Source organism: Oncorhynchus mykiss, chromosome 9, assembly GCF_057628025.1.
Source record: "Oncorhynchus mykiss isolate SJ-2025 chromosome 9, ASM5762802v1, whole genome shotgun sequence".
Taxonomy (NCBI): domain Eukaryota; kingdom Metazoa; phylum Chordata; class Actinopteri; order Salmoniformes; family Salmonidae; genus Oncorhynchus; species Oncorhynchus mykiss.
In genome coordinates this window covers 5,826,617-5,849,306 of record NC_143030.1, presented here as the reverse complement: position 1 = coordinate 5,849,306, position 22,690 = coordinate 5,826,617, and the positions used below count along the sequence as shown (strand labels likewise).

General features: G+C 35.6%; 1 protein-coding gene across 1 annotated transcript in view; it reads left to right on the top strand.

Moving 5' to 3' along the window:
• Positions 1-22,690, top strand: part of LOC110518252 (serine/threonine-protein kinase DCLK2) — a 61,046-nt gene that overhangs the window by 27,409 nt on the left and 10,947 nt on the right. The window contains exons 10-13 of the mRNA XM_036987093.2: positions 158-304; positions 2,328-2,461; positions 4,072-4,149; positions 4,305-4,401. Of these exons, the coding sequence (XP_036842988.2) occupies positions 158-304; positions 2,328-2,461; positions 4,072-4,149; positions 4,305-4,401 (456 nt within the window). The remainder of the gene's footprint in view (positions 1-157; positions 305-2,327; positions 2,462-4,071; positions 4,150-4,304; positions 4,402-22,690) is intronic.

Here is a 22,690-nt window from a genome sequence, read left to right as displayed (position 1 = left end):
TCTGTTCGTATGTGTGTGTGTCTGTTCGTATGTGTGTGTGTCTGTTCGTATGTGTGTGTGTCTGTTCGTATGTGTGTGTGTCTGTTCGTATGTGTGTCTGTCCGTATGTGTGTGTACAGTTTACTGACCTGTGTCTGTCGACGTTCTCTCTCTGCAGGGTGGAGATCTGTTTGATGCCATCACATGTTCTACTAAGTACACGGAGAGAGATGCCAGTGCCATGGTCTTCAACCTGGCCGGGGCGATTCAATACCTACACCGTATGGACATAGTCCACAGAGACATCAAGCCTGAAAACCTGCTGGTATAAAACTCTTACATACACACCTAGAACAGGAACAGGGTTAGAGTTAAAAACCTCCAGGAGGGTTAGAGTTAAAAAAAACCTCCAGGAGGGTTAGAGTTAAAAAAAAAACTCCAGGAGGGTTAGAGTTAAAAAAAAAACTCCAGGAGGGTTAGAGTTAAAAACCTCCAGGAGGGTTAGAGTTAAAAAACCTCCAGGAGGGTTAGAGTTAAAAAACCTCCAGGAGGGTTAGAGTTAAAAAACCTCCAGGAGGGTTAGAGTTAAAAAACCTCCAGGAGGGTTAGAGTTAAAAAACCTCCAGGAGGGTTAGAGTTAAAAAACCTCCAGGAGGGTTAGAGTTAAAAGACCTCCAGGAGGGTTAGAGTTAAAAGACCTCCAGGAGGGTTAGAGTTAAAAAACCTCCAGGAGGGTTGGAGTTAAAAAACCTCCAGGAGGGTTGGAGTTAAAAAACCTCCAGGAGGGTTGGAGTTTAAAACCTCCAGGAGGGTTGGAGTTAAAAAACCTCCAGGAGGGTTGGAGTTTAAAACCTCCAGGAGGGTTGGAGTTAAAAAACCTCCAGGAGGGTTGGAGTTAAAAACCTCCAGGAGGGTTGGAGTTAAAAACCTCCAGGAGGGTTGGAGTTAAAACCTCCAGGAGGGTTTCTCTCCAGTAACAGGGTTAGAGTATAATCCTACAGGAGGGTATCTCTCCAGGAACAGGGTTGGAGTTAAAAAACCTCCAGGAGGGTTGGAGTTAAAAACCTCCAGGAGGGTTGGAGTTAAAACATCCAGGAGGGTTTCTCTCCAGGAACAGGGTTAGAGTTAAAAAACCTCCAGGAGGGTTAGAGTTAAAAAACCTCCAGGAGGGTTAGAGTTAAAAGACCTCCAGGAGGGTTAGAGTTAAAAAACCTCCAGGAGGGTTGGAGTTAAAAAACCTCCAGGAGGGTTGGAGTTAAAAACCTCCAGGAGGGTTGGAGTTAAAAAACCTCCAGGAGGGTTGGAGTTTAAAACCTCCAGGAGGGTTGGAGTTAAAAAACCTCCAGGAGGGTTGGAGTTTAAAACCTCCAGGAGGGTTGGAGTTAAAAAAACCTCCAGGAGGGTTGGAGTTAAAAACCTCCAGGAGGGTTGGAGTTAAAAACCTCCAGGAGGGTTGGAGTTAAAACCTCCAGGAGGGTTTCTCTCCAGTAACAGGGTTAGAGTATAATCCTACAGGAGGGTCTCTCTCAAAACCTCCAGGAGGGTTTCTCTCCAGGAACAGGGTTGGAGTTAAAACCTACAGGAGGGTAGCTCTCCAGGAACAGGGTTGGAGTTAAAACCTACAGGAGGGTTTCTCTCCAGGAACAGGGTTGGAGTTAAAACCTCCAGGAGGGTTTCTCTCCAGGAACAGGGTTGGAGTTAAAACCTCCAGGAGGGTTTCTCTCCAGGAACAGGGTTGGAGTTAAAACCTCCAGGAGGGTTTCTCTCCAGGAACAGGGTTGGAGTTAAAACCTCCAGGAGGGTTTCTCTCCAGGAACAGGGTTGGAGTTAAAACCTCCAGGAGGGTATCTCTCCAGGAACAGGGTTGGAGTTAAAACCTCCAGGAGGGTATCTCCCCAGGAACAGGGTTGGAGTTAAAACCTACAGGAGGGTATCTCCCCAGGAACAGGGTTGGAGTTAAAACCTTCAGGAGGGTAGCTCTCCAGGAACAGGGTTATAGTTAAAACCTACAAGAGGGTTTCTCTCCAGGAACAGGGTTGGAGTTAAAACCTACAGGAGGGTTTCTCTCCAGGAACAGGGTTGGAGTTAAAACCTCCAGGAGGGTTTCTCTCCAGGAACAGGGTTGGAGTTAAAACCTCCAGGAGGGTTTCTCTCCAGGAACAGGGTTGGAGTTAAAACCTCCAGGAGGGTATCTCCCCAGGAACAGGGTTATAGTTAAAACCTACAGGAGGGTAGCTCTCCAGGAACAGGGTTGGAGTTAAATCCTACAGGAGCGTTTCTTTTACATTACACTTTAGTCATGTATATCAACCTATCACCGGTCTCCTTTCTTGACCTGTGACCTCCAGGTGTGTGAGTACCTGGATGGGACCAAGTCGTTGAAGCTGGGTGATTTTGGTCTGGCTACAGTTGTAGAGGGACCCCTGTATACAGTCTGCGGAACACCCACATATGTAGCTCCAGAGATCATCGCTGAGACTGGGTAAGAGGTGTGTGTTTGTGTTTGTGTGTGTGTGTGTCTCGGAGACCTGATAAGAGGAGTGTGTGTGTAGAGAGGTGTGTGTTTGTGTGTGTCCACTTCTCTCAAAAAACTCTCCTCTCGTCTGCAACTTTTCCACAGGTTGTTGCTGTTGTTGTTGTTGTTGTTGTTGCTGTTGCTGTTCATAAAATAAGAATGTACTGATATACCTCACACCTTTTGTGAGTGTAGTTGTGGTTTTATTTTCCATTTTAGTTGAATGAACGAACTGTAAGTCGTTCTGGATTAACCAATAGGAGACCGTGAATATGACAAGATCTCCCAGGATCCTTCAATTCAAAGTCCCATTAAACAGCTCTGTAAACATTGTCAAAATACGTTCGTTACTCGTCATTACTGCCGTTACGGTGCTGTTGATCAGCTGACCTGTACTTGACAGTAATGAGTATTGGAGGTGCAGAATAGGGATTTGGCGCATTCGCACTTGGTCAAAAACAATAGATCATTTTTATTTAGACGTTTGTGGAAGTACATACCATGATCCTGCAGCAGCACCATGCGTAACGACAGGTCGGCCCGATCCAGCATCACCATACGTAACGACAGGTCGGCCCGATCCAGCAGCACCATGAGTAACGACAGGTTGGCCCGATCCAGCAGCACGACGGGTCGGCCCGATCCAGCAGCACGACGGGTCGGCCCGATCCAGCAGAACGACGGGTCGGCCCGATCCAGCAGCACGACGGGTCGGCCCGATCCAGCAGAACGACGGGTCGGCCCGATCCAGCAGAACGACGGGTCGGCCAGATCCAGCAGCACGACGGGTCGGCCCGATCCAGCATCACGACGGGTCGGCCCGATCCAGCATCACGACGGGTCGGCCCGATCCAGCAGCACGACGGGTCGGCCCGATCCAGCATCACGACGGGTCGGCCCGATCCAGCATCACGACGGGTCGGCCCGATCCAGCATCACGACGGGTCGGCCCGATCCAGCAGCACGACGGGTCGGCCCGATCCAGCAGCACGACGGGTCGGCCCGATCCAGCAGAACGACGGGTCGGCCCGATCCAGCAGAACGGCGGGTCGGCCCGATCCAGCAGAACGGCGGGTCGGCCCGATCCAGCAGAACGGCGGGTCGGCCCGATCCAGCAGAACGGCGGGTCGGCCCGATCCAGCAGCACGACGGGTCGGCCCGATCCAGCAGCACGACGGGTCGGCCCGATCCAGCATCACGACGGGTCGGCCCGATCCAGCATCACGACGGGTCGGCCCGATCCAGCATCACGACGGGTCGGCCCGATCCAGCAGCACGACGGGTCGGCCCGATCCAGCAGCACGACGGGTCGGCCCGGTCCAGCAGCACCATACGTAACGACAGTAATGAAGATAGTTGCTCTGAGAAACTCCATATTGTGGGGAGTACCGAACGTATTTTCACATTATAACGTTTTGCAGAGCTGGTTTACTGGGACTTTGAATTGAAGGATCCTGGGAGATATCGTCCAATTTAATTGTCTTCTCAAGCCCAGGTACCGATTCAGATAAAAGCATCTCCTATGTGACCAAAATGTAGAATAATGAGGTTGTCAACTTCCCTGTGTGTGTTGCTAGGTACGGTCTGAAGGTGGATATCTGGGCTGCAGGTGTTATCACCTACATTCTATTGTGTGGGTTCCCTCCGTTCCGTAGGTGAGTTCCTGTACGTTCACCTGTACGTTCACCAGAACGTTCACCAGTACGTTCACCAGTACGTTCACCAGTACGTTCACCAGTATGTTCACCAGTACGTTCACTGGTTTAAAACAATAGGACCCAGTATACTCAGTTTCACTCCTCTCCTACAGTGAGAATAACATCCAGGAGGAGTTGTTTGACCAGATACTCAGGGGGAAGCTGGAATTCCCTTCCCCAGACTGGGACACAGTCAGCCTGCCGGCCAAGGTAGGAGTCTGGGGGTTAGAGAGAAAGATGGTATAACAGTAGATAGATGGTATAACATTAGATAGATGGTATAACATTAGATGGTATAACAGTAGATAGATGGTATAACATTAGATAGATGGTATAACATTAGATAGATGGTATAACAGTAGATAGATGGTATAACATTAGATGGTATAACAGTAGATAGATGGTATAACAGTAGATGGTATAACAGTAGATAGATGGTATAACAGTAGATAGATGGTATAACAGTAGATAGATGGTATAACAGTAGATAGATGGTATAACAGTAGATAGATGGTATAACAGTAGATGGTATAACAGTAGATAGATGGTATAACAGTAGATAGATGGTATAACAGTAGATGGTATAACATTAGATAGATGGTATAACATTAGATAGATAGATGGTATAACAGTAGATAGATAGATGGTATAACATTAGATAGATAGATGGTATAACATTAGATAGATAGATGGTATAACATTAGATAGATAGATAGATGGTATAACATTAGATAGATAGATGGTATAACAGTAGATAGATGGTATAACATTAGATAGATGGTATAACATTAGATAGATAGATGGTATAACATTAGATAGATAGATGGTATAACAGTAGATGGTATAACAGTAGATAGATGGTATAACAGTAGATAGATGGTATAATATTAGATGGTATAACATTAGATAGATGGCATAACATTAGATAGATGGTATAACAGTAGATAGATGGTATAACAGTAGATAGATGGTATAACAGTAGATAGATGGTATAACAGTAGATAGATGGTATAACAGTAGATAGATGGTATAACATTAGATGGTATAACAGTAGATAGATGGTATAACAGTAGATAGATGGTATAACATTAGATGGTATAACAGTAGATAGATGGTATAACATTAGATGGTATAACAGTAGATACAGTGCCTTGCGAAAGTATTCGGCCCCCTTGAACTTTGCGACCTTTTGCCACATTTCAGGCTTCAAACATAGAGATATAAAACTGTATTTTTTTGTGAAGAATCAACAACAAGTGGGACACAATCATGAAGTGGAACGACATTTAATGGATATTTCAAACTTTTTTAACAAATCAAAAACTGAAAAATTGGGCGTGCAAAATTATTCAGCCCCTTTACTTTCGGTGCAGTAAACTCTCTCCAGAAGTTCATTGAGGATCTCTGAATGATCCAATGTTGACCTAAATTACTAATGATGATAAATACAATCCACCTGTGTGTAATTAAGTCTCCGTATAAATGCACCTGCACTGTGATAGTCTCAGAGGTCCGTTAAAAGCGCAGAGAGCATCATGAAGAACAAGGAACACACCAGGCAGGTCCGAGATACTGTTGTGAAGAAGTTTAAAGCCGGATTTGGATACAAAAAGATTTCCCAAGCTTTAAACATCCCAAGGAGCACTGTGCAAGCGATAATATTGAAATGGAAGGAGTATCAGACCACTGCAAATCTACCAAGACCTGGCCGTCCCTCTAAACTTTCAGCTCATACAAGGAGAAGACTGATCAAAGATGCAGCCAAGAGGCCCATGATCACTCTGGATGAACTGCAGAGATCTACAGCTGAGGTGGGAGACTCTGTCCATAGGACAACAATCAGTCGTATATTGCACAAATCTGGCCTTTATGGAAGAGTGGTAAGAAGAAAGCCATTTCTTAATGATATCCATAAAAAGTGTTGTTTAAAGTTTGCCAAAAGCCACATGGGAGACACACCAAACATGTGGAAGAAGGTGCTCTGGTCAGATGAAACCAAAATTGAACTTTTTGGCAACAATGCAAAACGTTATGTTTGGCGTAAAAGCAACACAGCTGAACACACCATCCCCACTGTCAAACATGGTGGTGGCAGCATCATGGTTTGGGCCTGCTTTTCTTCAGCAGGGACAGGGAAGATGGTTAAAATTGATGGGAAGATGGATGGAGCCAAATACAGGACCATTCTGGAAGAAAACCTGATGGAGTCTGCAAAAGACCTGAGACTGGGACGGAGATTTGTCTTCCAACAAGACAATGATCCAAAACATAAAGCAAAATCTACAATGGAATGGTTCAAAAATAAACATATCCAGGTGTTAGAATGGCCAAGTCAAAGTCCAGACCTGAATCCAATCGAGAATCTGTGGAAAGAACTGAAAACTGCTGTTCACAAATGCTCTCCATCCAACCTCACTGAGCTCGAGCTGTTTTGCAAGGAGGAATGGGAAAAAAAGATGGTATAACATTAGATGGTATAACAGTAGATAGATGGTATAACATTAGATGGTATAACATTAGATAGATGGTATAACAGTAGATAGATGGTATAACAGTAGATAGATGGTATAACAGTAGATAGATGGTATAACATTAGACGGTATAACAGTAGATAGATGGTATAACAGTAGATAGATGGTATAACATTAGATGGTATAAAATTAGATGGTATAACAGTAGATAGATGGTATAACAGTAGATAGATGGTATAACAGTAGATAGATGGTATAACAGTAGATGGTATAACAGTAGATAGATGGTATAACAGTAGATAGATGGTATAACAGTAGATAGATGGTATAACAGTAGATCGATGGTATAACATTAGATGGTATAACATTAGATGGTATAACAGTAGATAGATGGTATAACATTAGATGGTATAACATTAGATGGTATAACAGTAGATAGATGGATGGTATAACAGTAGATAGATGGTATAACAGTAGATAGATGGTATAACAGTAGATAGATGGTATAACAGTAGATAGATGGTATAACAGTAGATAGATGGTATAACAGTAGATAGATGGTATAACAGTAGATAGATGGTATAACAGTAGATAGATGGTATAACAGTAGATAGATGGTATAACATTAGATGGTATAACAGTAGATAGATGGTATAACATTAGATAGATGGTATAACAGTAGATAGATGGTATAACAGTAGATAGATGGTATAACATTAGATGGTATAACATTAGATGGTATAACAGTAGATAGATGGTATAACATTAGATGGTATAACATTAGATGGTATAACAGTAGATAGATGGATGGTATAACAGTAGATAGATGGTATAACAGTAGATAGATGGTATAACAGTAGATAGATGGTATAACAGTAGATAGATGGTATAACAGTAGATAGATGGTATAACATTAGATGGTATAACAGTAGATAGATGGTATAACAGTAGATAGATGGTATAACAGTAGATAGATGGTATAACATTAGATGGTATAACAGTAGATAGATGGTATAACATTAGATGGTATAACAGTAGATAGATGGTATAACAGTAGATAGATGGTATAACAGTAGATAGATGGTATAACATTAGATGGTATAACAGTAGATAGATGGTATAACATTAGATGGTATAACAGTAGATAGATGGTATAACAGTAGATAGATGGTATAACAGTAGATAGATGGTATAACATTAGATGGTATAACAGATGGTATAACAGTAGATATATGGTATAACAGTAGATAGATGGTATAACAGTAGATAGATGGTATAACAGTAGATAGATGGTATAACATTAGATAGATGGTATAACAGTAGATAGATGGTATAACAGTAGATAGATGGTATAACAGTAGATAGATGGTATAACAGTAGATAGATGGTATAACATTAGATGGTTTAACATTAGATGGTATAACAGTAGATAGATGGTATAACAGTAGATAGATGGTATAACAGTAGATAGATGGTATAACAGTAGATAGATGGTATAACATTAGATGGTATAACAGTAGATAGTTGTTATAACAGTAGATAGATGGTATAACATTAGATAGATGGTATAACATTAGATAGATGGTATAACATTAGATAGATGGTATAACAGTAGATAGATGGTATAACAGTAGATAGATGGTATAACTGTAGATAGATGGTATAACATTAGATGGTATAACAGTAGATAGATGGTATAACAGTAGATAGATGGATGGTATAACATTAGATGGTATAACAGTAGATAGATGGTATAACATTAGATGGTATAACAGTAGATAGATGGTTTAACAGTAGATAGATGGTATAACATTAGATAGATGGTATAACAGTAGATGGTATAACAGTAGATAGATGGTGTAGCAGTAGATAGATGGTATAACAGTAGATAGATGGTATAACATTAGATGGTATAACAGTAGATAGATGGTATAACAGTAGATAGATGGTATAACAGTAGATGGTATAACAGTAGATAGATGGTATAACAGATGGTATAACAGTAGATAGATGGTATAACAGATGGTATAACAGATGGTATAACAGTAGATAGATGGTATAACAGATGGTATAACAGTAGATAGATGGTATAACAGATGGTATAACAGTAGATAGATGGTATAACAGTAGATGGTATAACAGATGGTATAACAGTAGATAGATGGTATAACAGATGGTATAACAGTAGATAGATGGTGTAACAGTAGATAGATGGTATAACAGATGGTATGACAGTAGATAGATGGTATAACATATGGTATAACAGTAGATAGATGGTATAACAGTAGATAGATGGTATAACAGATGGTATAACAGTAGATAGATGGTATAACAGTAGATAGATGGGATAACATTAGATGGTATAACAGTAGATAGATGGTATAACAGTAGATAGATGGTATAACAGTAGATAGATGGTATAACAGTAGATAGATGGTATAACAGTAGATAGATGGATGGTATAACAGTAGATAGATGGTATAACAGTAGATAGATGGTATAACATTAGATAGATGGTATAACAGTAGATAGATGGTATAACAGTAGATAGATGGTATAACATTAGATGGTATAACAGTAGATAGATGGTATAACAGTAGATAGATGGTATAACAGTAGATAGATGGTATAACAGTAGATAGATGGTATAACATTAGACGGTATAACAGTAGATAGATGGTATAACAGTAGATAGATGGTATAACAGTAGATAGATGGTATAACATTAGATGGTATAACAGTAGATAGATGGTATAACATTAGATGGTATAACAGTAGATAGATGGTATAACAGTAGATAGATGGTATAACAGTAGATAGATGGTATAACATTAGATGGTATAACAGTATATAGATGGTATAACATTAGAACGTATAACAGTAGATAGATGGTATAACAGTAGATAGATGGTATAACAGTAGATAGATGGTATAACATTAGATGGTATAACAGATGGTATAACAGTAGATATATGGTATAACAGTAGATAGATGGTATAACAGTAGATAGATGGTTTAACAGTAGATAGATGGTATAACATTAGATAGATGGTTTAACAGTAGATAGATGGTTTAACAGTAGATAGATGGTATAACAGTAGATAGATGGTATAACAGTAGATAGATGGTATAACATTAGATGGTATAACAGTAGATAGTTGTTATAACAGTAGATAGATGGTATAACATTAGATAGATGGTATAACAGTAGATAGATGGTATAACTGTAGATAGATGGTATAACAGTAGATAGATGGATGGTATAACATTAGATGGTATAACAGTAGATAGATGGTATAACATTAGATGGTATAACAGTAGATAGATGGTTTAACAGTAGATAGATGGTATAACATTAGATAGATGGTATAACAGTAGATGGTATAACAGTAGATAGATGGTGTAGCAGTAGATAGATGGTATAACAGTAGATAGATGGTATAACATTAGATGGTATAACAGTAGATAGATGGTATAACAGTAGATAGATGGTATAACAGTAGATGGTATAACAGTAGATAGATGGTATAACAGATGGTATAACAGTAGATAGATGGTATAACAGATGGTATAACAGTAGATAGATGGTATAACAGATGGTATAACAGTAGATAGATGGTATAACAGATGGTATAACAGTAGATAGATGGTATAACAGATGGTATAACAGTAGATAGATGGTATAACAGATGGTATAACAGTAGATAGATGGTATAACAGTAGATGGTATAACAGTAGATAGATGGTATAACAGTAGATGGTATAACAGATGGTATAACAGTAGATAGATGGTATAACAGTAGATAGATGGTATAACAGTAGATGGTATAACAGATGGTATAACAGTAGATAGATGGTATAACAGATGGTATAACAGTAGATAGATGGTATAACAGTAGATAGATGGTATAACAGATGGTATAACAGTAGATAGATGGTATAACAGATGGTATAACAGTAGATAGATGGTGTAACAGTAGATAGATGGTATAACAGATGGTATGACAGTAGATAGATGGTATAACATATGGTATAACAGTAGATAGATGGTATAACAGTAGATAGATGGTATAACAGATGGTATAACAGTAGATAGATGGTATAACAGTAGATAGATGGGATAACATTAGATGGTATAACAGTAGATAGATGGTATAACAGTAGATAGATGGTATAACAGTAGATAGATGGTATAACAGTAGATAGATGGTATAACAGTAGATATATGGTATAACAGTAGATAGATGGTATAACATTCGATGGTATAACAGTAGATAGATGGTATAACAGTAGATAGATGGTATAACAGTAGATAGATGGTATAACATTAGATGGTATAACAGTAGATAGATGGTATAACAGTAGATAGATGGTATAACAGTAGATAGATGGTATAACAGTAGATAGATGGTATAACAGTATATAGATGGTATAACAGTAGATGGTATAACAGTAGATAGATGGTATAACATTAGATGGTATAACAGTAGATAGATGGTATAACAGTAGATGGTATAACAGTAGATGGTATAACAGTAGATAGATGGTATAACAGTAGATAGATGGTATAACAGTAGATGGTATAACAGTAGATGGTATAACATTAGATGGTATAACAGTAGATAGATGGTATAACAGTAGATGGTATAACATTAGATGGTATAACAGTAGATAGATGGTATAACAGTAGATAGATGGTATAACAGTAGATGGTATAACAGTAGATAGATGGTATAACAGTAGATGGTATAACAGTAGATAGATGGTATAACAGTAGATAGATGGTATAACAGTAGATAGATGGTATAACAGTAGATGGATGGTATAACAGTAGATGGTATAACAGTAGATAGATGGTATAACAGTAGATGGTATAACAGTAGATGGTATAACAGTAGATGGTATAACAGTAGATAGATGGTATAACAGTAGATGGTAGAACAGTAGATGGTAGAACAGTAGATAGATGGTAGAACAGTAGATAGATGGTATAACAGTAGATAGATGGTATAACAGTAGATGGTATAACAGTAGATGGTATAACAGTAGATGGTATAACAGTAGATGGTATAACAGTAGATAGATGGTATAACATTAGATGGTATAACATTAGATGGTATAACAGTAGATAGATGGTATAACATTAGATGGTATAACATTAGATGGTATAACAGTAGATAGATGGATGGTATAACAGTAGATAGATGGTATAACAGTAGAGAGATGGTATAACATTAGATAGATGGTATAACAGTAGATAGATGGTATAACAGTAGATAGATGGTATAACAGTAGATAGATGGTATAACAGTAGATAGATGGTATAACATTAGATGGTATAACAGTAGATAGATGGTATAACAGTAGATAGATGGTATAACATTAGATGGTATAACAGTAGATAGATGGTATAACATTAGATGGTATAACAGTAGATAGATGGTATAACAGTAGATAGATGGTATAACAGTAGATAGATGGTATAACATTAGATGGTATAACAGTAGATAGATGGTATAACATTAGATGGTATAACAGTAGATAGATGGTATAACAGTAGATAGATGGTATAACAGTAGATAGATGGTATAACATTAGATGGTATAACAGATGGTATAACAGTAGATATATGGTATAACAGTAGATAGATGGTATAACAGTAGATAGATGGTATAACATTAGATGGTATAACAGATGGTATAACAGTAGATAGATGGTATAACAGTAGATAGATGGTATAACAGTAGATGGTTTAACATTAGATGGTATAACAGTAGATAGATGGTATAACAGTAGATAGATGGTATAACAGTAGATAGTTGTTATAACAGTAGATAGATGGTATAACAGTAGATAGATGGTATAACATTAGATGGTTTAACATTAGATGGTATAACAGTAGATAGATGGTATAACAGTAGATAGATGGTATAACAGTAGATGGTTTAACATTAGATGGTATAACAGTAGATAGATGGTATAACAGTAGATAGATGGTATAACATTAGATGGTATAACAGTAGATAGTTGTTATAACAGTAGATAGATGGTATAACATTAGATAGATGGTATAACATTAGATAGATGGTATAACAGTAGATAGATGGTATAACAGTAGATAGATGGTATAACAGTAGATAGATGGTATAACAGTAGATAGATGGTATAACAGTAGATAGATGGTATAACAGTAGATAGATGGTATAACAGTAGATAGATGGTATAACAGTAGATAGATGGTATAACATTAGATGGTTTAACATTAGATGGTATAACAGTAGATAGATGGTATAACAGTAGATAGATGGTATAACAGTAGATAGATGGTATAACATTAGATGGTATAACAGTAGATAGTTGTTATAACAGTAGATAGATGGTATAACATTAGATGGTATAACAGTAGATAGATGGTATAACAGTAGATAGATGGTATAACAGTAGATAGATGGTATAACATTAGATGGTTTAACATTAGATGGTATAACAGTAGATAGATGGTATAACAGTAGATAGATGGTATAACATTAGATGGTATAACAGTAGATAGATGGTATAACATTAGATGGTATAACAGTAGATAGATGGTATAACAGTAGATAGATGGTATAACAGTAGATAGATGGTATAACATTAGATGGTATAACAGATGGTATAACAGTAGATAGATGGTATAACATTAGATAGATGGTATAACATTAGATAGATGGTATAACAGTAGATAGATGGTATAACAGTAGATAGATGGTATAACTGTAGATAGATGGTATAACATTAGATGGTATAACAGTAGATAGATGGTATAACAGTAGATAGATGGATGGTATAACATTAGATGGTATAACAGTAGATAGATGGTATAACATTAGATGGTATAACAGTAGATAGATGGTTTAACAGTAGATAGATGGTATAACATTAGATAGATGGTATAACAGTAGATGGTATAACAGTAGATAGATGGTGTAGCAGTAGATAGATGGTATAACAGTAGATAGATGGTATAACATTAGATGGTATAACAGTAGATAGATGGTATAACAGTAGATAGATGGTATAACAGTAGATGGTATAACAGTAGATAGATGGTATAACAGATGGTATAACAGTAGATAGATGGTATAACAGATGGTATAACAGATGGTATAACAGTAGATAGATGGTATAACAGATGGTATAACAGTAGATAGATGGTATAACAGATGGTATAACAGTAGATAGATGGTATAACAGATGGTATAACAGATGGTATAACAGTAGATAGATGGTATAACAGATGGTATAACAGTAGATAGATGGTATAAAAGTAGATAGATGGTATAACAGATGGTATGACAGTAGATAGATGGTATAACAGATGGTATAACAGTAGATAGATGGTGTAACAGTAGATAGATGGTATAACAGATGGTATGACAGTAGATAGATGGTATAACATATGGTATAACAGTAGATAGATGGTATAACAGTAGATAGATGGTATAACAGATGGTATAACAGTAGATAGATGGTATAACAGTAGATAGATGGTATAACAGATGGTATAACAGTAGATAGATGGTATAACAGTAGATAGATGGGATAACATTAGATGGTATAACAGTAGATAGATGGTATAACAGTAGATAGATGGTATAACAGTAGATAGATGGTATAACAGTAGATAGATGGTATAACATTAGATGGTATAACAGTAGATAGATGGATGGTATAACAGTAGATAGATGGTATAACAGTAGATAGATGGTATAACATTAGATAGATGGTATAACAGTAGATAGATGGTATAACAGTATATAGATGGTATAACAGTAGATAGATGGTATAACATTAGATGGTATAACAGTAGATAGATGGTATAACAGTAGATAGATGGTATAACAGTAGATGGATGGTATAACAGTAGATAGATGGTATAACATTAGACGGTATAACAGTAGATAGATGGTATAACAGTAGATAGATGGTATAACAGTAGATAGATGGTATAACATTAGATGGTATAACAGTAGATAGATGGTATAACATTAGATGGTATAACAGTAGATAGATGGTATAACAGTAGATAGATGGTATAACAGTAGATAGATGGTATAACATTAGATGGTATAACAGTAGATAGATGGTATAACATTAGAACGTATAACAGTAGATAGATGGTATAACAGTAGATAGATGGTATAACAGTAGATAGATGGTATAACATTAGATGGTATAACAGATGGTATAACAGTAGATATATGGTATAACAGTAGATAGATGGTATAACAGTAGATAGATGGTTTAACAGTAGATAGATGGTATAACATTAGATAGATGGTTTAACAGTAGATAGATGGTATAACAGTAGATAGATGGTATAACAGTAGATAGATGGTATAACATTAGATGGTATAACAGTAGATAGTTGTTATAACAGTAGATAGATGGTATAACAGTAGATAGATGGTATAACATTAGATAGATGGTATAACAGTAGATAGATGGTATAACAGTAGATAGATGGTATAACTGTAGATAGATGGTATAACAGTAGATAGATGGATGGTATAACATTAGATGGTATAACAGTAGATAGATGGTATAACATTAGATGGTATAACAGTAGATAGATGGTTTAACAGTAGATAGATGGTATAACATTAGGTAGATGGTATAACAGTAGATGGTATAACAGTAGATAGATGGTGTAGCAGTAGATAGATGGTATAACAGTAGATAGATGGTATAACATTAGATGGTATAACAGTAGATAGATGGTATAACATTAGATAGATGGTATAACAGTAGATGGTATAACAGTAGATAGATGGTATAACAGATGGTATAACAGTAGATAGATGGTATAACAGATGGTATAACAGTAGATAGATGGTATAACAGATGGTATAACAGTAGATAGATGGTATAACAGATGGTATAACAGTAGATAGATGGTATAACAGATGGTATAACAGTAGATAGATGGTATAACAGTAGATGGTATAACAGTAGATAGATGGTATAACAGTAGATGGTATAACAGATGGTATAACAGTAGATAGATGGTATAACAGTAGATAGATGGTATAACAGTAGATGGTATAACAGATGGTATAACAGTAGATAGATGGTATAACAGATGGTATAACAGTAGATAGATGGTATAACAGTAGATAGATGGTTTAACAGATGGTATAACAGTAGATAGATGGTATAACAGATGGTATAACAGTAGATAGATGGTGTAACAGTAGATAGATGGTATGACAGTAGATAGATGGTATAACATATGGTATAACAGTAGATAGATGGTATAACAGTAGATAGATGGTATAACAGATGGTATAACAGTAGATAGATGGTATAACAGTAGATAGATGGGATAACATTAGATGGTATAACAGTAGATAGATGGTATAACAGTAGATAGATGGTATAACAGTAGATAGATGGTATAACAGTAGATAGATGGTATAACAGTAGATAGATGGTATAACATTCGATGGTATAACAGTAGATAGATGGTATAACAGTAGATAGATGGTATAACAGTAGATAGATGGTATAACATTAGATGGTATAACAGTAGATAGATGGTATAACAGTAGATAGATGGTATAACAGTAGATAGATGGTATAACAGTAGATAGATGGTATAACAGTAGATAGATGGTATAACAGTATATAGATGGTATAACAGTATATAGATGGTATAACAGTAGATGGTATAACAGTAGATAGATGGTATAACATTAGATGGTATAACAGTAGATAGATGGTATAACAGTAGATGGTATAACAGTAGATGGTATAACAGTAGATAGATGGTATAACAGTAGATAGATGGTATAACAGTAGATGGTATAACAGTAGATGGTATAACATTAGATGGTATAACAGTAGATAGATGGTATAACAGTAGATAGATGGTATAACAGTAGATGGTATAACAGTAGATGGTATAACATTAGATGGTATAACAGTAGATAGATGGTATAACAGTAGATGGTATAACAGTAGATAGATGGTATAACAGTAGATGGTATAACAGTAGATAGATGGTATAACAGTAGATGGTATAACAGTAGATAGATGGTATAACAGTAGATAGATGGTATAACAGTAGATGGTATAACAGTAGATAGATGGTATAACAGTAGATGGTATAACAGTAGATGGTATAACAGTAGATGGTATAACAGTAGATAGATGGTATAACAGTAGATGGTAGAACAGTAGATGGTAGAACAGTAGATAGATGGTAGAACAGTAGATAGATGGTATAACAGTAGATAGATGGTATAACAGTAGATGGTATAACAGTAGATGGTATAACAGTAGATGGTATAACAGTAGATGGTATAACAGTAAATAGATGGTATAACAGTAGATAGATGGTATAACAGTAGATGGTATAACAGTAGATAGATGGTATAACAGATGGTATAACAGTAGATAGATGGTATAACAGATGGTATAACAGATGGTATAACAGTAGATAGATGGTATAACAGATGGTATAACAGTAGATAGATGGTATAACAGATGGTATAACAGTAGATAGATGGTATAACAGATGGTATAACAGATGGTATAACAGTAGATAGATGGTATAACAGATGGTATAACAGTAGATAGATGGTATAACAGTAGATAGATGGTATAACAGATGGTATGACAGTAGATAGATGGTATAACAGATGGTATAACAGTAGATAGATGGTGTAACAGTAGATAGATGGTATAACAGATGGTATGACAGTAGATAGATGGTATAACATATGGTATAACAGTAGATAGGTGGTATAACAGTAGATAGATGGTATAACAGATGGTATAACAGTAGATAGATGGTATAACAGTAGATAGATGGTATAACAGATGGTATAACAGTAGATAGATGGTATAACAGTAGATAGATGGGATAACATTAGATGGTATAACAGTAGATAGATGGTATAACAGTAGATAGATGGTATAACAGTAGATAGATGGTATAACATTAGATGGTATAACAGTAGATAGATGGATGGTATAACAGTAGATAGATGGTATAACAGTAGATAGATGGTATAACATTAGATAGATGGTATAACAGTAGATAGATGGTATAACAGTATATAGATGGTATAACAGTAGATAGATGGTATAACATTAGATGGTATAACAGTAGATAGATGGTATAACAGTAGATAGATGGTATAACAGTAGATGGATGGTATAACAGTAGATAGATGGTATAACATTAGACGGTATAACAGTAGATAGATGGTATAACAGTAGATAGATGGTATAACAGTAGATAGATGGTATAACATTAGATGGTATAACAGTAGATAGATGGTATAACATTAGATGGTATAACAGTAGATAGATGGTATAACAGTAGATAGATGGTATAACAGTAGATAGATGGTATAACATTAGATGGTATAACAGTAGATAGATGGTATAACATTAGAACGTATAACAGTAGATAGATGGTATAACAGTAGATAGATGGTATAACAGTAGATAGATGGTATAACATTAGATGGTATAACAGATGGTATAACAGTAGATATATGGTATAACAGTAGATAGATGGTATAACAGTAGATAGATGGTTTAACAGTAGATAGATGGTATAACATTAGATAGATGGTTTAACAGTAGATAGATGGTATAACAGTAGATAGATGGTATAACAGTAGATAGATGGTATAACATTAGATGGTATAACAGTAGATAGTTGTTATAACAGTAGATAGATGGTATAACAGTAGATAGATGGTATAACATTAGATAGATGGTATAACAGTAGATAGATGGTATAACAGTAGATAGATGGTATAACTGTAGATAGATGGTATAACAGTAGATAGATGGTATAACAGTAGATAGATGGATGGTATAACATTAGATGGTATAACAGTAGATAGATGGTATAACATTAGATGGTATAACAGTAGATAGATGGTTTAACAGTAGATAGATGGTATAACATTAGGTAGATGGTATAACAGTAGATGGTATAACAGTAGATAGATGGTGTAGCAGTAGATAGATGGTATAACAGTAGATAGATGGTATAACATTAGATGGTATAACAGTAGATAGATGGTATAACATTAGATAGATGGTATAACAGTAGATGGTATAACAGTAGATAGATGGTATAACAGATGGTATAACAGTAGATAGATGGTATAACAGATGGTATAACAGTAGATAGATGGTATAACAGATGGTATAACAGTAGATAGATGGTATAACAGTAGATGGTATAACAGTAGATAGATGGTATAACAGTAGATGGTATAACAGATGGTATAACAGTAGATAGATGGTATAACAGTAGATAGATGGTATAACAGTAGATGGTATAACAGATGGTATAACAGTAGATAGATGGTATAACAGTAGATAGATGGTATAACAGTAGATAGATGGTTTAACAGATGGTATAACAGTAGATAGATGGTATAACAGATGGTATAACAGTAGATAGATGGTGTAACAGTAGATAGATGGTATGACAGTAGATAGATGGTATAACATATGGTATAACAGTAGATAGATGGTATAACAGTAGATAGATGGTATAACAGATGGTATAACAGTAGATAGATGGTATAACAGTAGATAGATGGGATAACATTAGATGGTATAACAGTAGATAGATGGTATAACAGTAGATAGATGGTATAACAGTAGATAGATGGTATAACAGTAGATAGATGGTATAACAGTAGATAGATGGTATAACATTCGATGGTATAACAGTAGATAGATGGTATAACAGTAGATAGATGGTATAACAGTAGATAGATGGTATAACATTAGATGGTATAACAGTAGATAGATGGTATAACAGTAGATAGATGGTATAACAGTAGATAGATGGTATAACAGTAGATAGATGGTATAACAGTAGATAGATGGTATAACAGTAGATAGATGGTATAACAGTATATAGATGGTATAACAGTATATAGATGGTATAACAGTAGATGGTATAACAGTAGATAGATGGTATAACATTAGATGGTATAACAGTAGATAGATGGTATAACAGTAGATGGTATAACAGTAGATGGTATAACAGTAGATAGATGGTATAACAGTAGATAGATGGTATAACAGTAGATGGTATAACAGTAGATGGTATAACATTAGATGGTATAACAGTAGATAGATGGTATAACAGTAGACAGATGGTATAACAGTAGATGGTATAACAGTAGATGGTATAACATTAGATGGTATAACAGTAGATAGATGGTATAACAGTAGATGGTATAACAGTAGATAGATGGTATAACAGTAGATGGTATAACAGTAGATAGATGGTATAACAGTAGATGGTATAACAGTAGATAGATGGTATAACAGTAGATAGATGGTATAACAGTAGATGGTATAACAGTAGATAGATGGTATAACAGTAGATGGTATAACAGTAGATGGTATAACAGTAGATGGTATAACAGTAGATAGATGGTATAACAGTAGATGGTAGAACAGTAGATGGTAGAACAGTAGATAGATGGTAGAACAGTAGATAGATGGTATAACAGTAGATGGTATAACAGTAGATGGTATAACAGTAGATGGTATAACAGTAGATGGTATAACAGTAAATAGATGGTATAACAGTAGATAGATGGTATAACAGTAGATGGTATAACAGTAGATGGTATAACGGTAGATGGTATAACATTAGATGGTATAACAGTAGATGGTATAACAGTAGATAGATGGTATAACAGTAGATAGATGGTATAACAGTAGATAGATGGTATAACATTAGATAGATGGTTTAACAGTAGATAGATGGTATAACATTAGATAGATGGTTTAACAGTAGATAGATGGTATAACAGTAGATAGATGGTATAACAGTAGATAGATGGTATAACAGTAGATAGATGGTATAACATTAGATAGATGGTATAACAGTAGATAGATGGTATAACAGTAGATAGATGGTATAACTGTAGATAGATGGTATAACAGATGGTATAACAGTAGATAGATGGTATAACAGATGGTATAACAGTAGATAGATGGTATAACAGATGGTATAACAGTAGATAGATGGTATAACAGTAGATGGTATAACAGTAGATAGATGGTATAACAGTAGATGGTATAACAGATGGTATAACAGTAGATAGATGGTATAACAGTAGATAGATGGTATAACAGTAGATGGTATAACAGATGGTATAACAGTAGATAGATGGTATAACAGATGGTATAACAGTAGATAGATGGTATAACAGTAGATAGATGGTATAACAGATGGTATAACAGTAGATAGATGGTATAACAGATGGTATAACAGTAGATAGATGGTGTAACAGTAGATAGATGGTATAACAGATGGTATGACAGTAGATAGATGGTATAACATATGGTATAACAGTAGATAGATGGTATAACAGTAGATAGATGGTATAACAGATGGTATAACAGTAGATAGATGGTATAACAGTAGATAGATGGGATAACATTAGATGGTATAACAGTAGATAGATGGTATAACAGTAGATAGATGGTATAACAGTAGATAGATGGTATAACAGTAGATAGATGGTATAACAGTAGATAGATGGTATAACAGTAGATAGATGGTATAACATTCGATGGTATAACAGTAGATAGATGGTATAACAGTAGATAGATGGTATAACAGTAGATAGATGGTATAACATTAGATGGTATAACAGTAGATAGATGGTATAACAGTAGATAGATGGTATAACAGTAGATAGATGGTATAACAGTAGATAGATGGTATAACAGTAGATAGATGGTATAACAGTAGATAGATGGTATAACAGTATATAGATGGTATAACAGTATATAGATGGTATAACAGTAGATGGTATAACAGTAGATAGATGGTATAACATTAGATGGTATAACAGTAGATAGATGGTATAACAGTAGATGGTATAACAGTAGATGGTATAACAGTAGATAGATGGTATAACAGTAGATAGATGGTATAACAGTAGATGGTATAACAGTAGATGGTATAACATTAGATGGTATAACAGTAGATAGATGGTATAACAGTAGATAGATGGTATAACAGTAGATGGTATAACAGTAGATGGTATAACAGTAGATAGATGGTATAACAGTAGATGGTATAACAGTAGATAGATGGTATAACAGTAGATGGTATAACAGTAGATAGATGGTATAACAGTAGATGGTATAACAGTAGATAGATGGTATAACAGTAGATAGATGGTATAACAGTAGATGGTATAACAGTAGATAGATGGTATAACAGTAGATGGTATAACAGTAGATGGTATAACAGTAGATGGTATAACAGTAGATAGATGGTATAACAGTAGATGGTAGAACAGTAGATGGTAGAACAGTAGATAGATGGTAGAACAGTAGATAGATGGTATAACAGTAGATAGATGGTATAACAGTAGATGGTATAACAGTAGATGGTATAACAGTAGATGGTATAACAGTAGATGGTATAACAGTAGATGGTATAACAGTAAATAGATGGTATAACAGTAGATAGATGGTATAACAGTAGATGGTATAACAGTAGATGGTATAACGGTAGATGGTATAACAGTAGATGGTATAACATTAGATGGTATAACAGTAGATGGTATAACAGTAGATAGATGGTATAACATTAGATAGATGGTTTAACAGTAGATAGATGGTATAACATTAGATAGATGGTTTAACAGTAGATAGATGGTATAACAGTAGATAGATGGTATAACAGTAGATAGATGGTATAACATTAGATGGTATAACAGTAGATAGTTGTTATAACAGTAGATAGATGGTATAACAGTAGATAGATGGTATAACATTAGATAGATGGTATAACAGTAGATAGATGGTATAACAGTAGATAGATGGTATAACTGTAGATAGATGGTATAACATTAGATGGTATAACAGTAGATAGATGGTATAACAGTAGATAGATGGTATAACAGTAGATGGTATAACAGTAGATAGATGGTGTAGCAGTAGATAGATGGTATAACAGTAGATAGATGGTATAA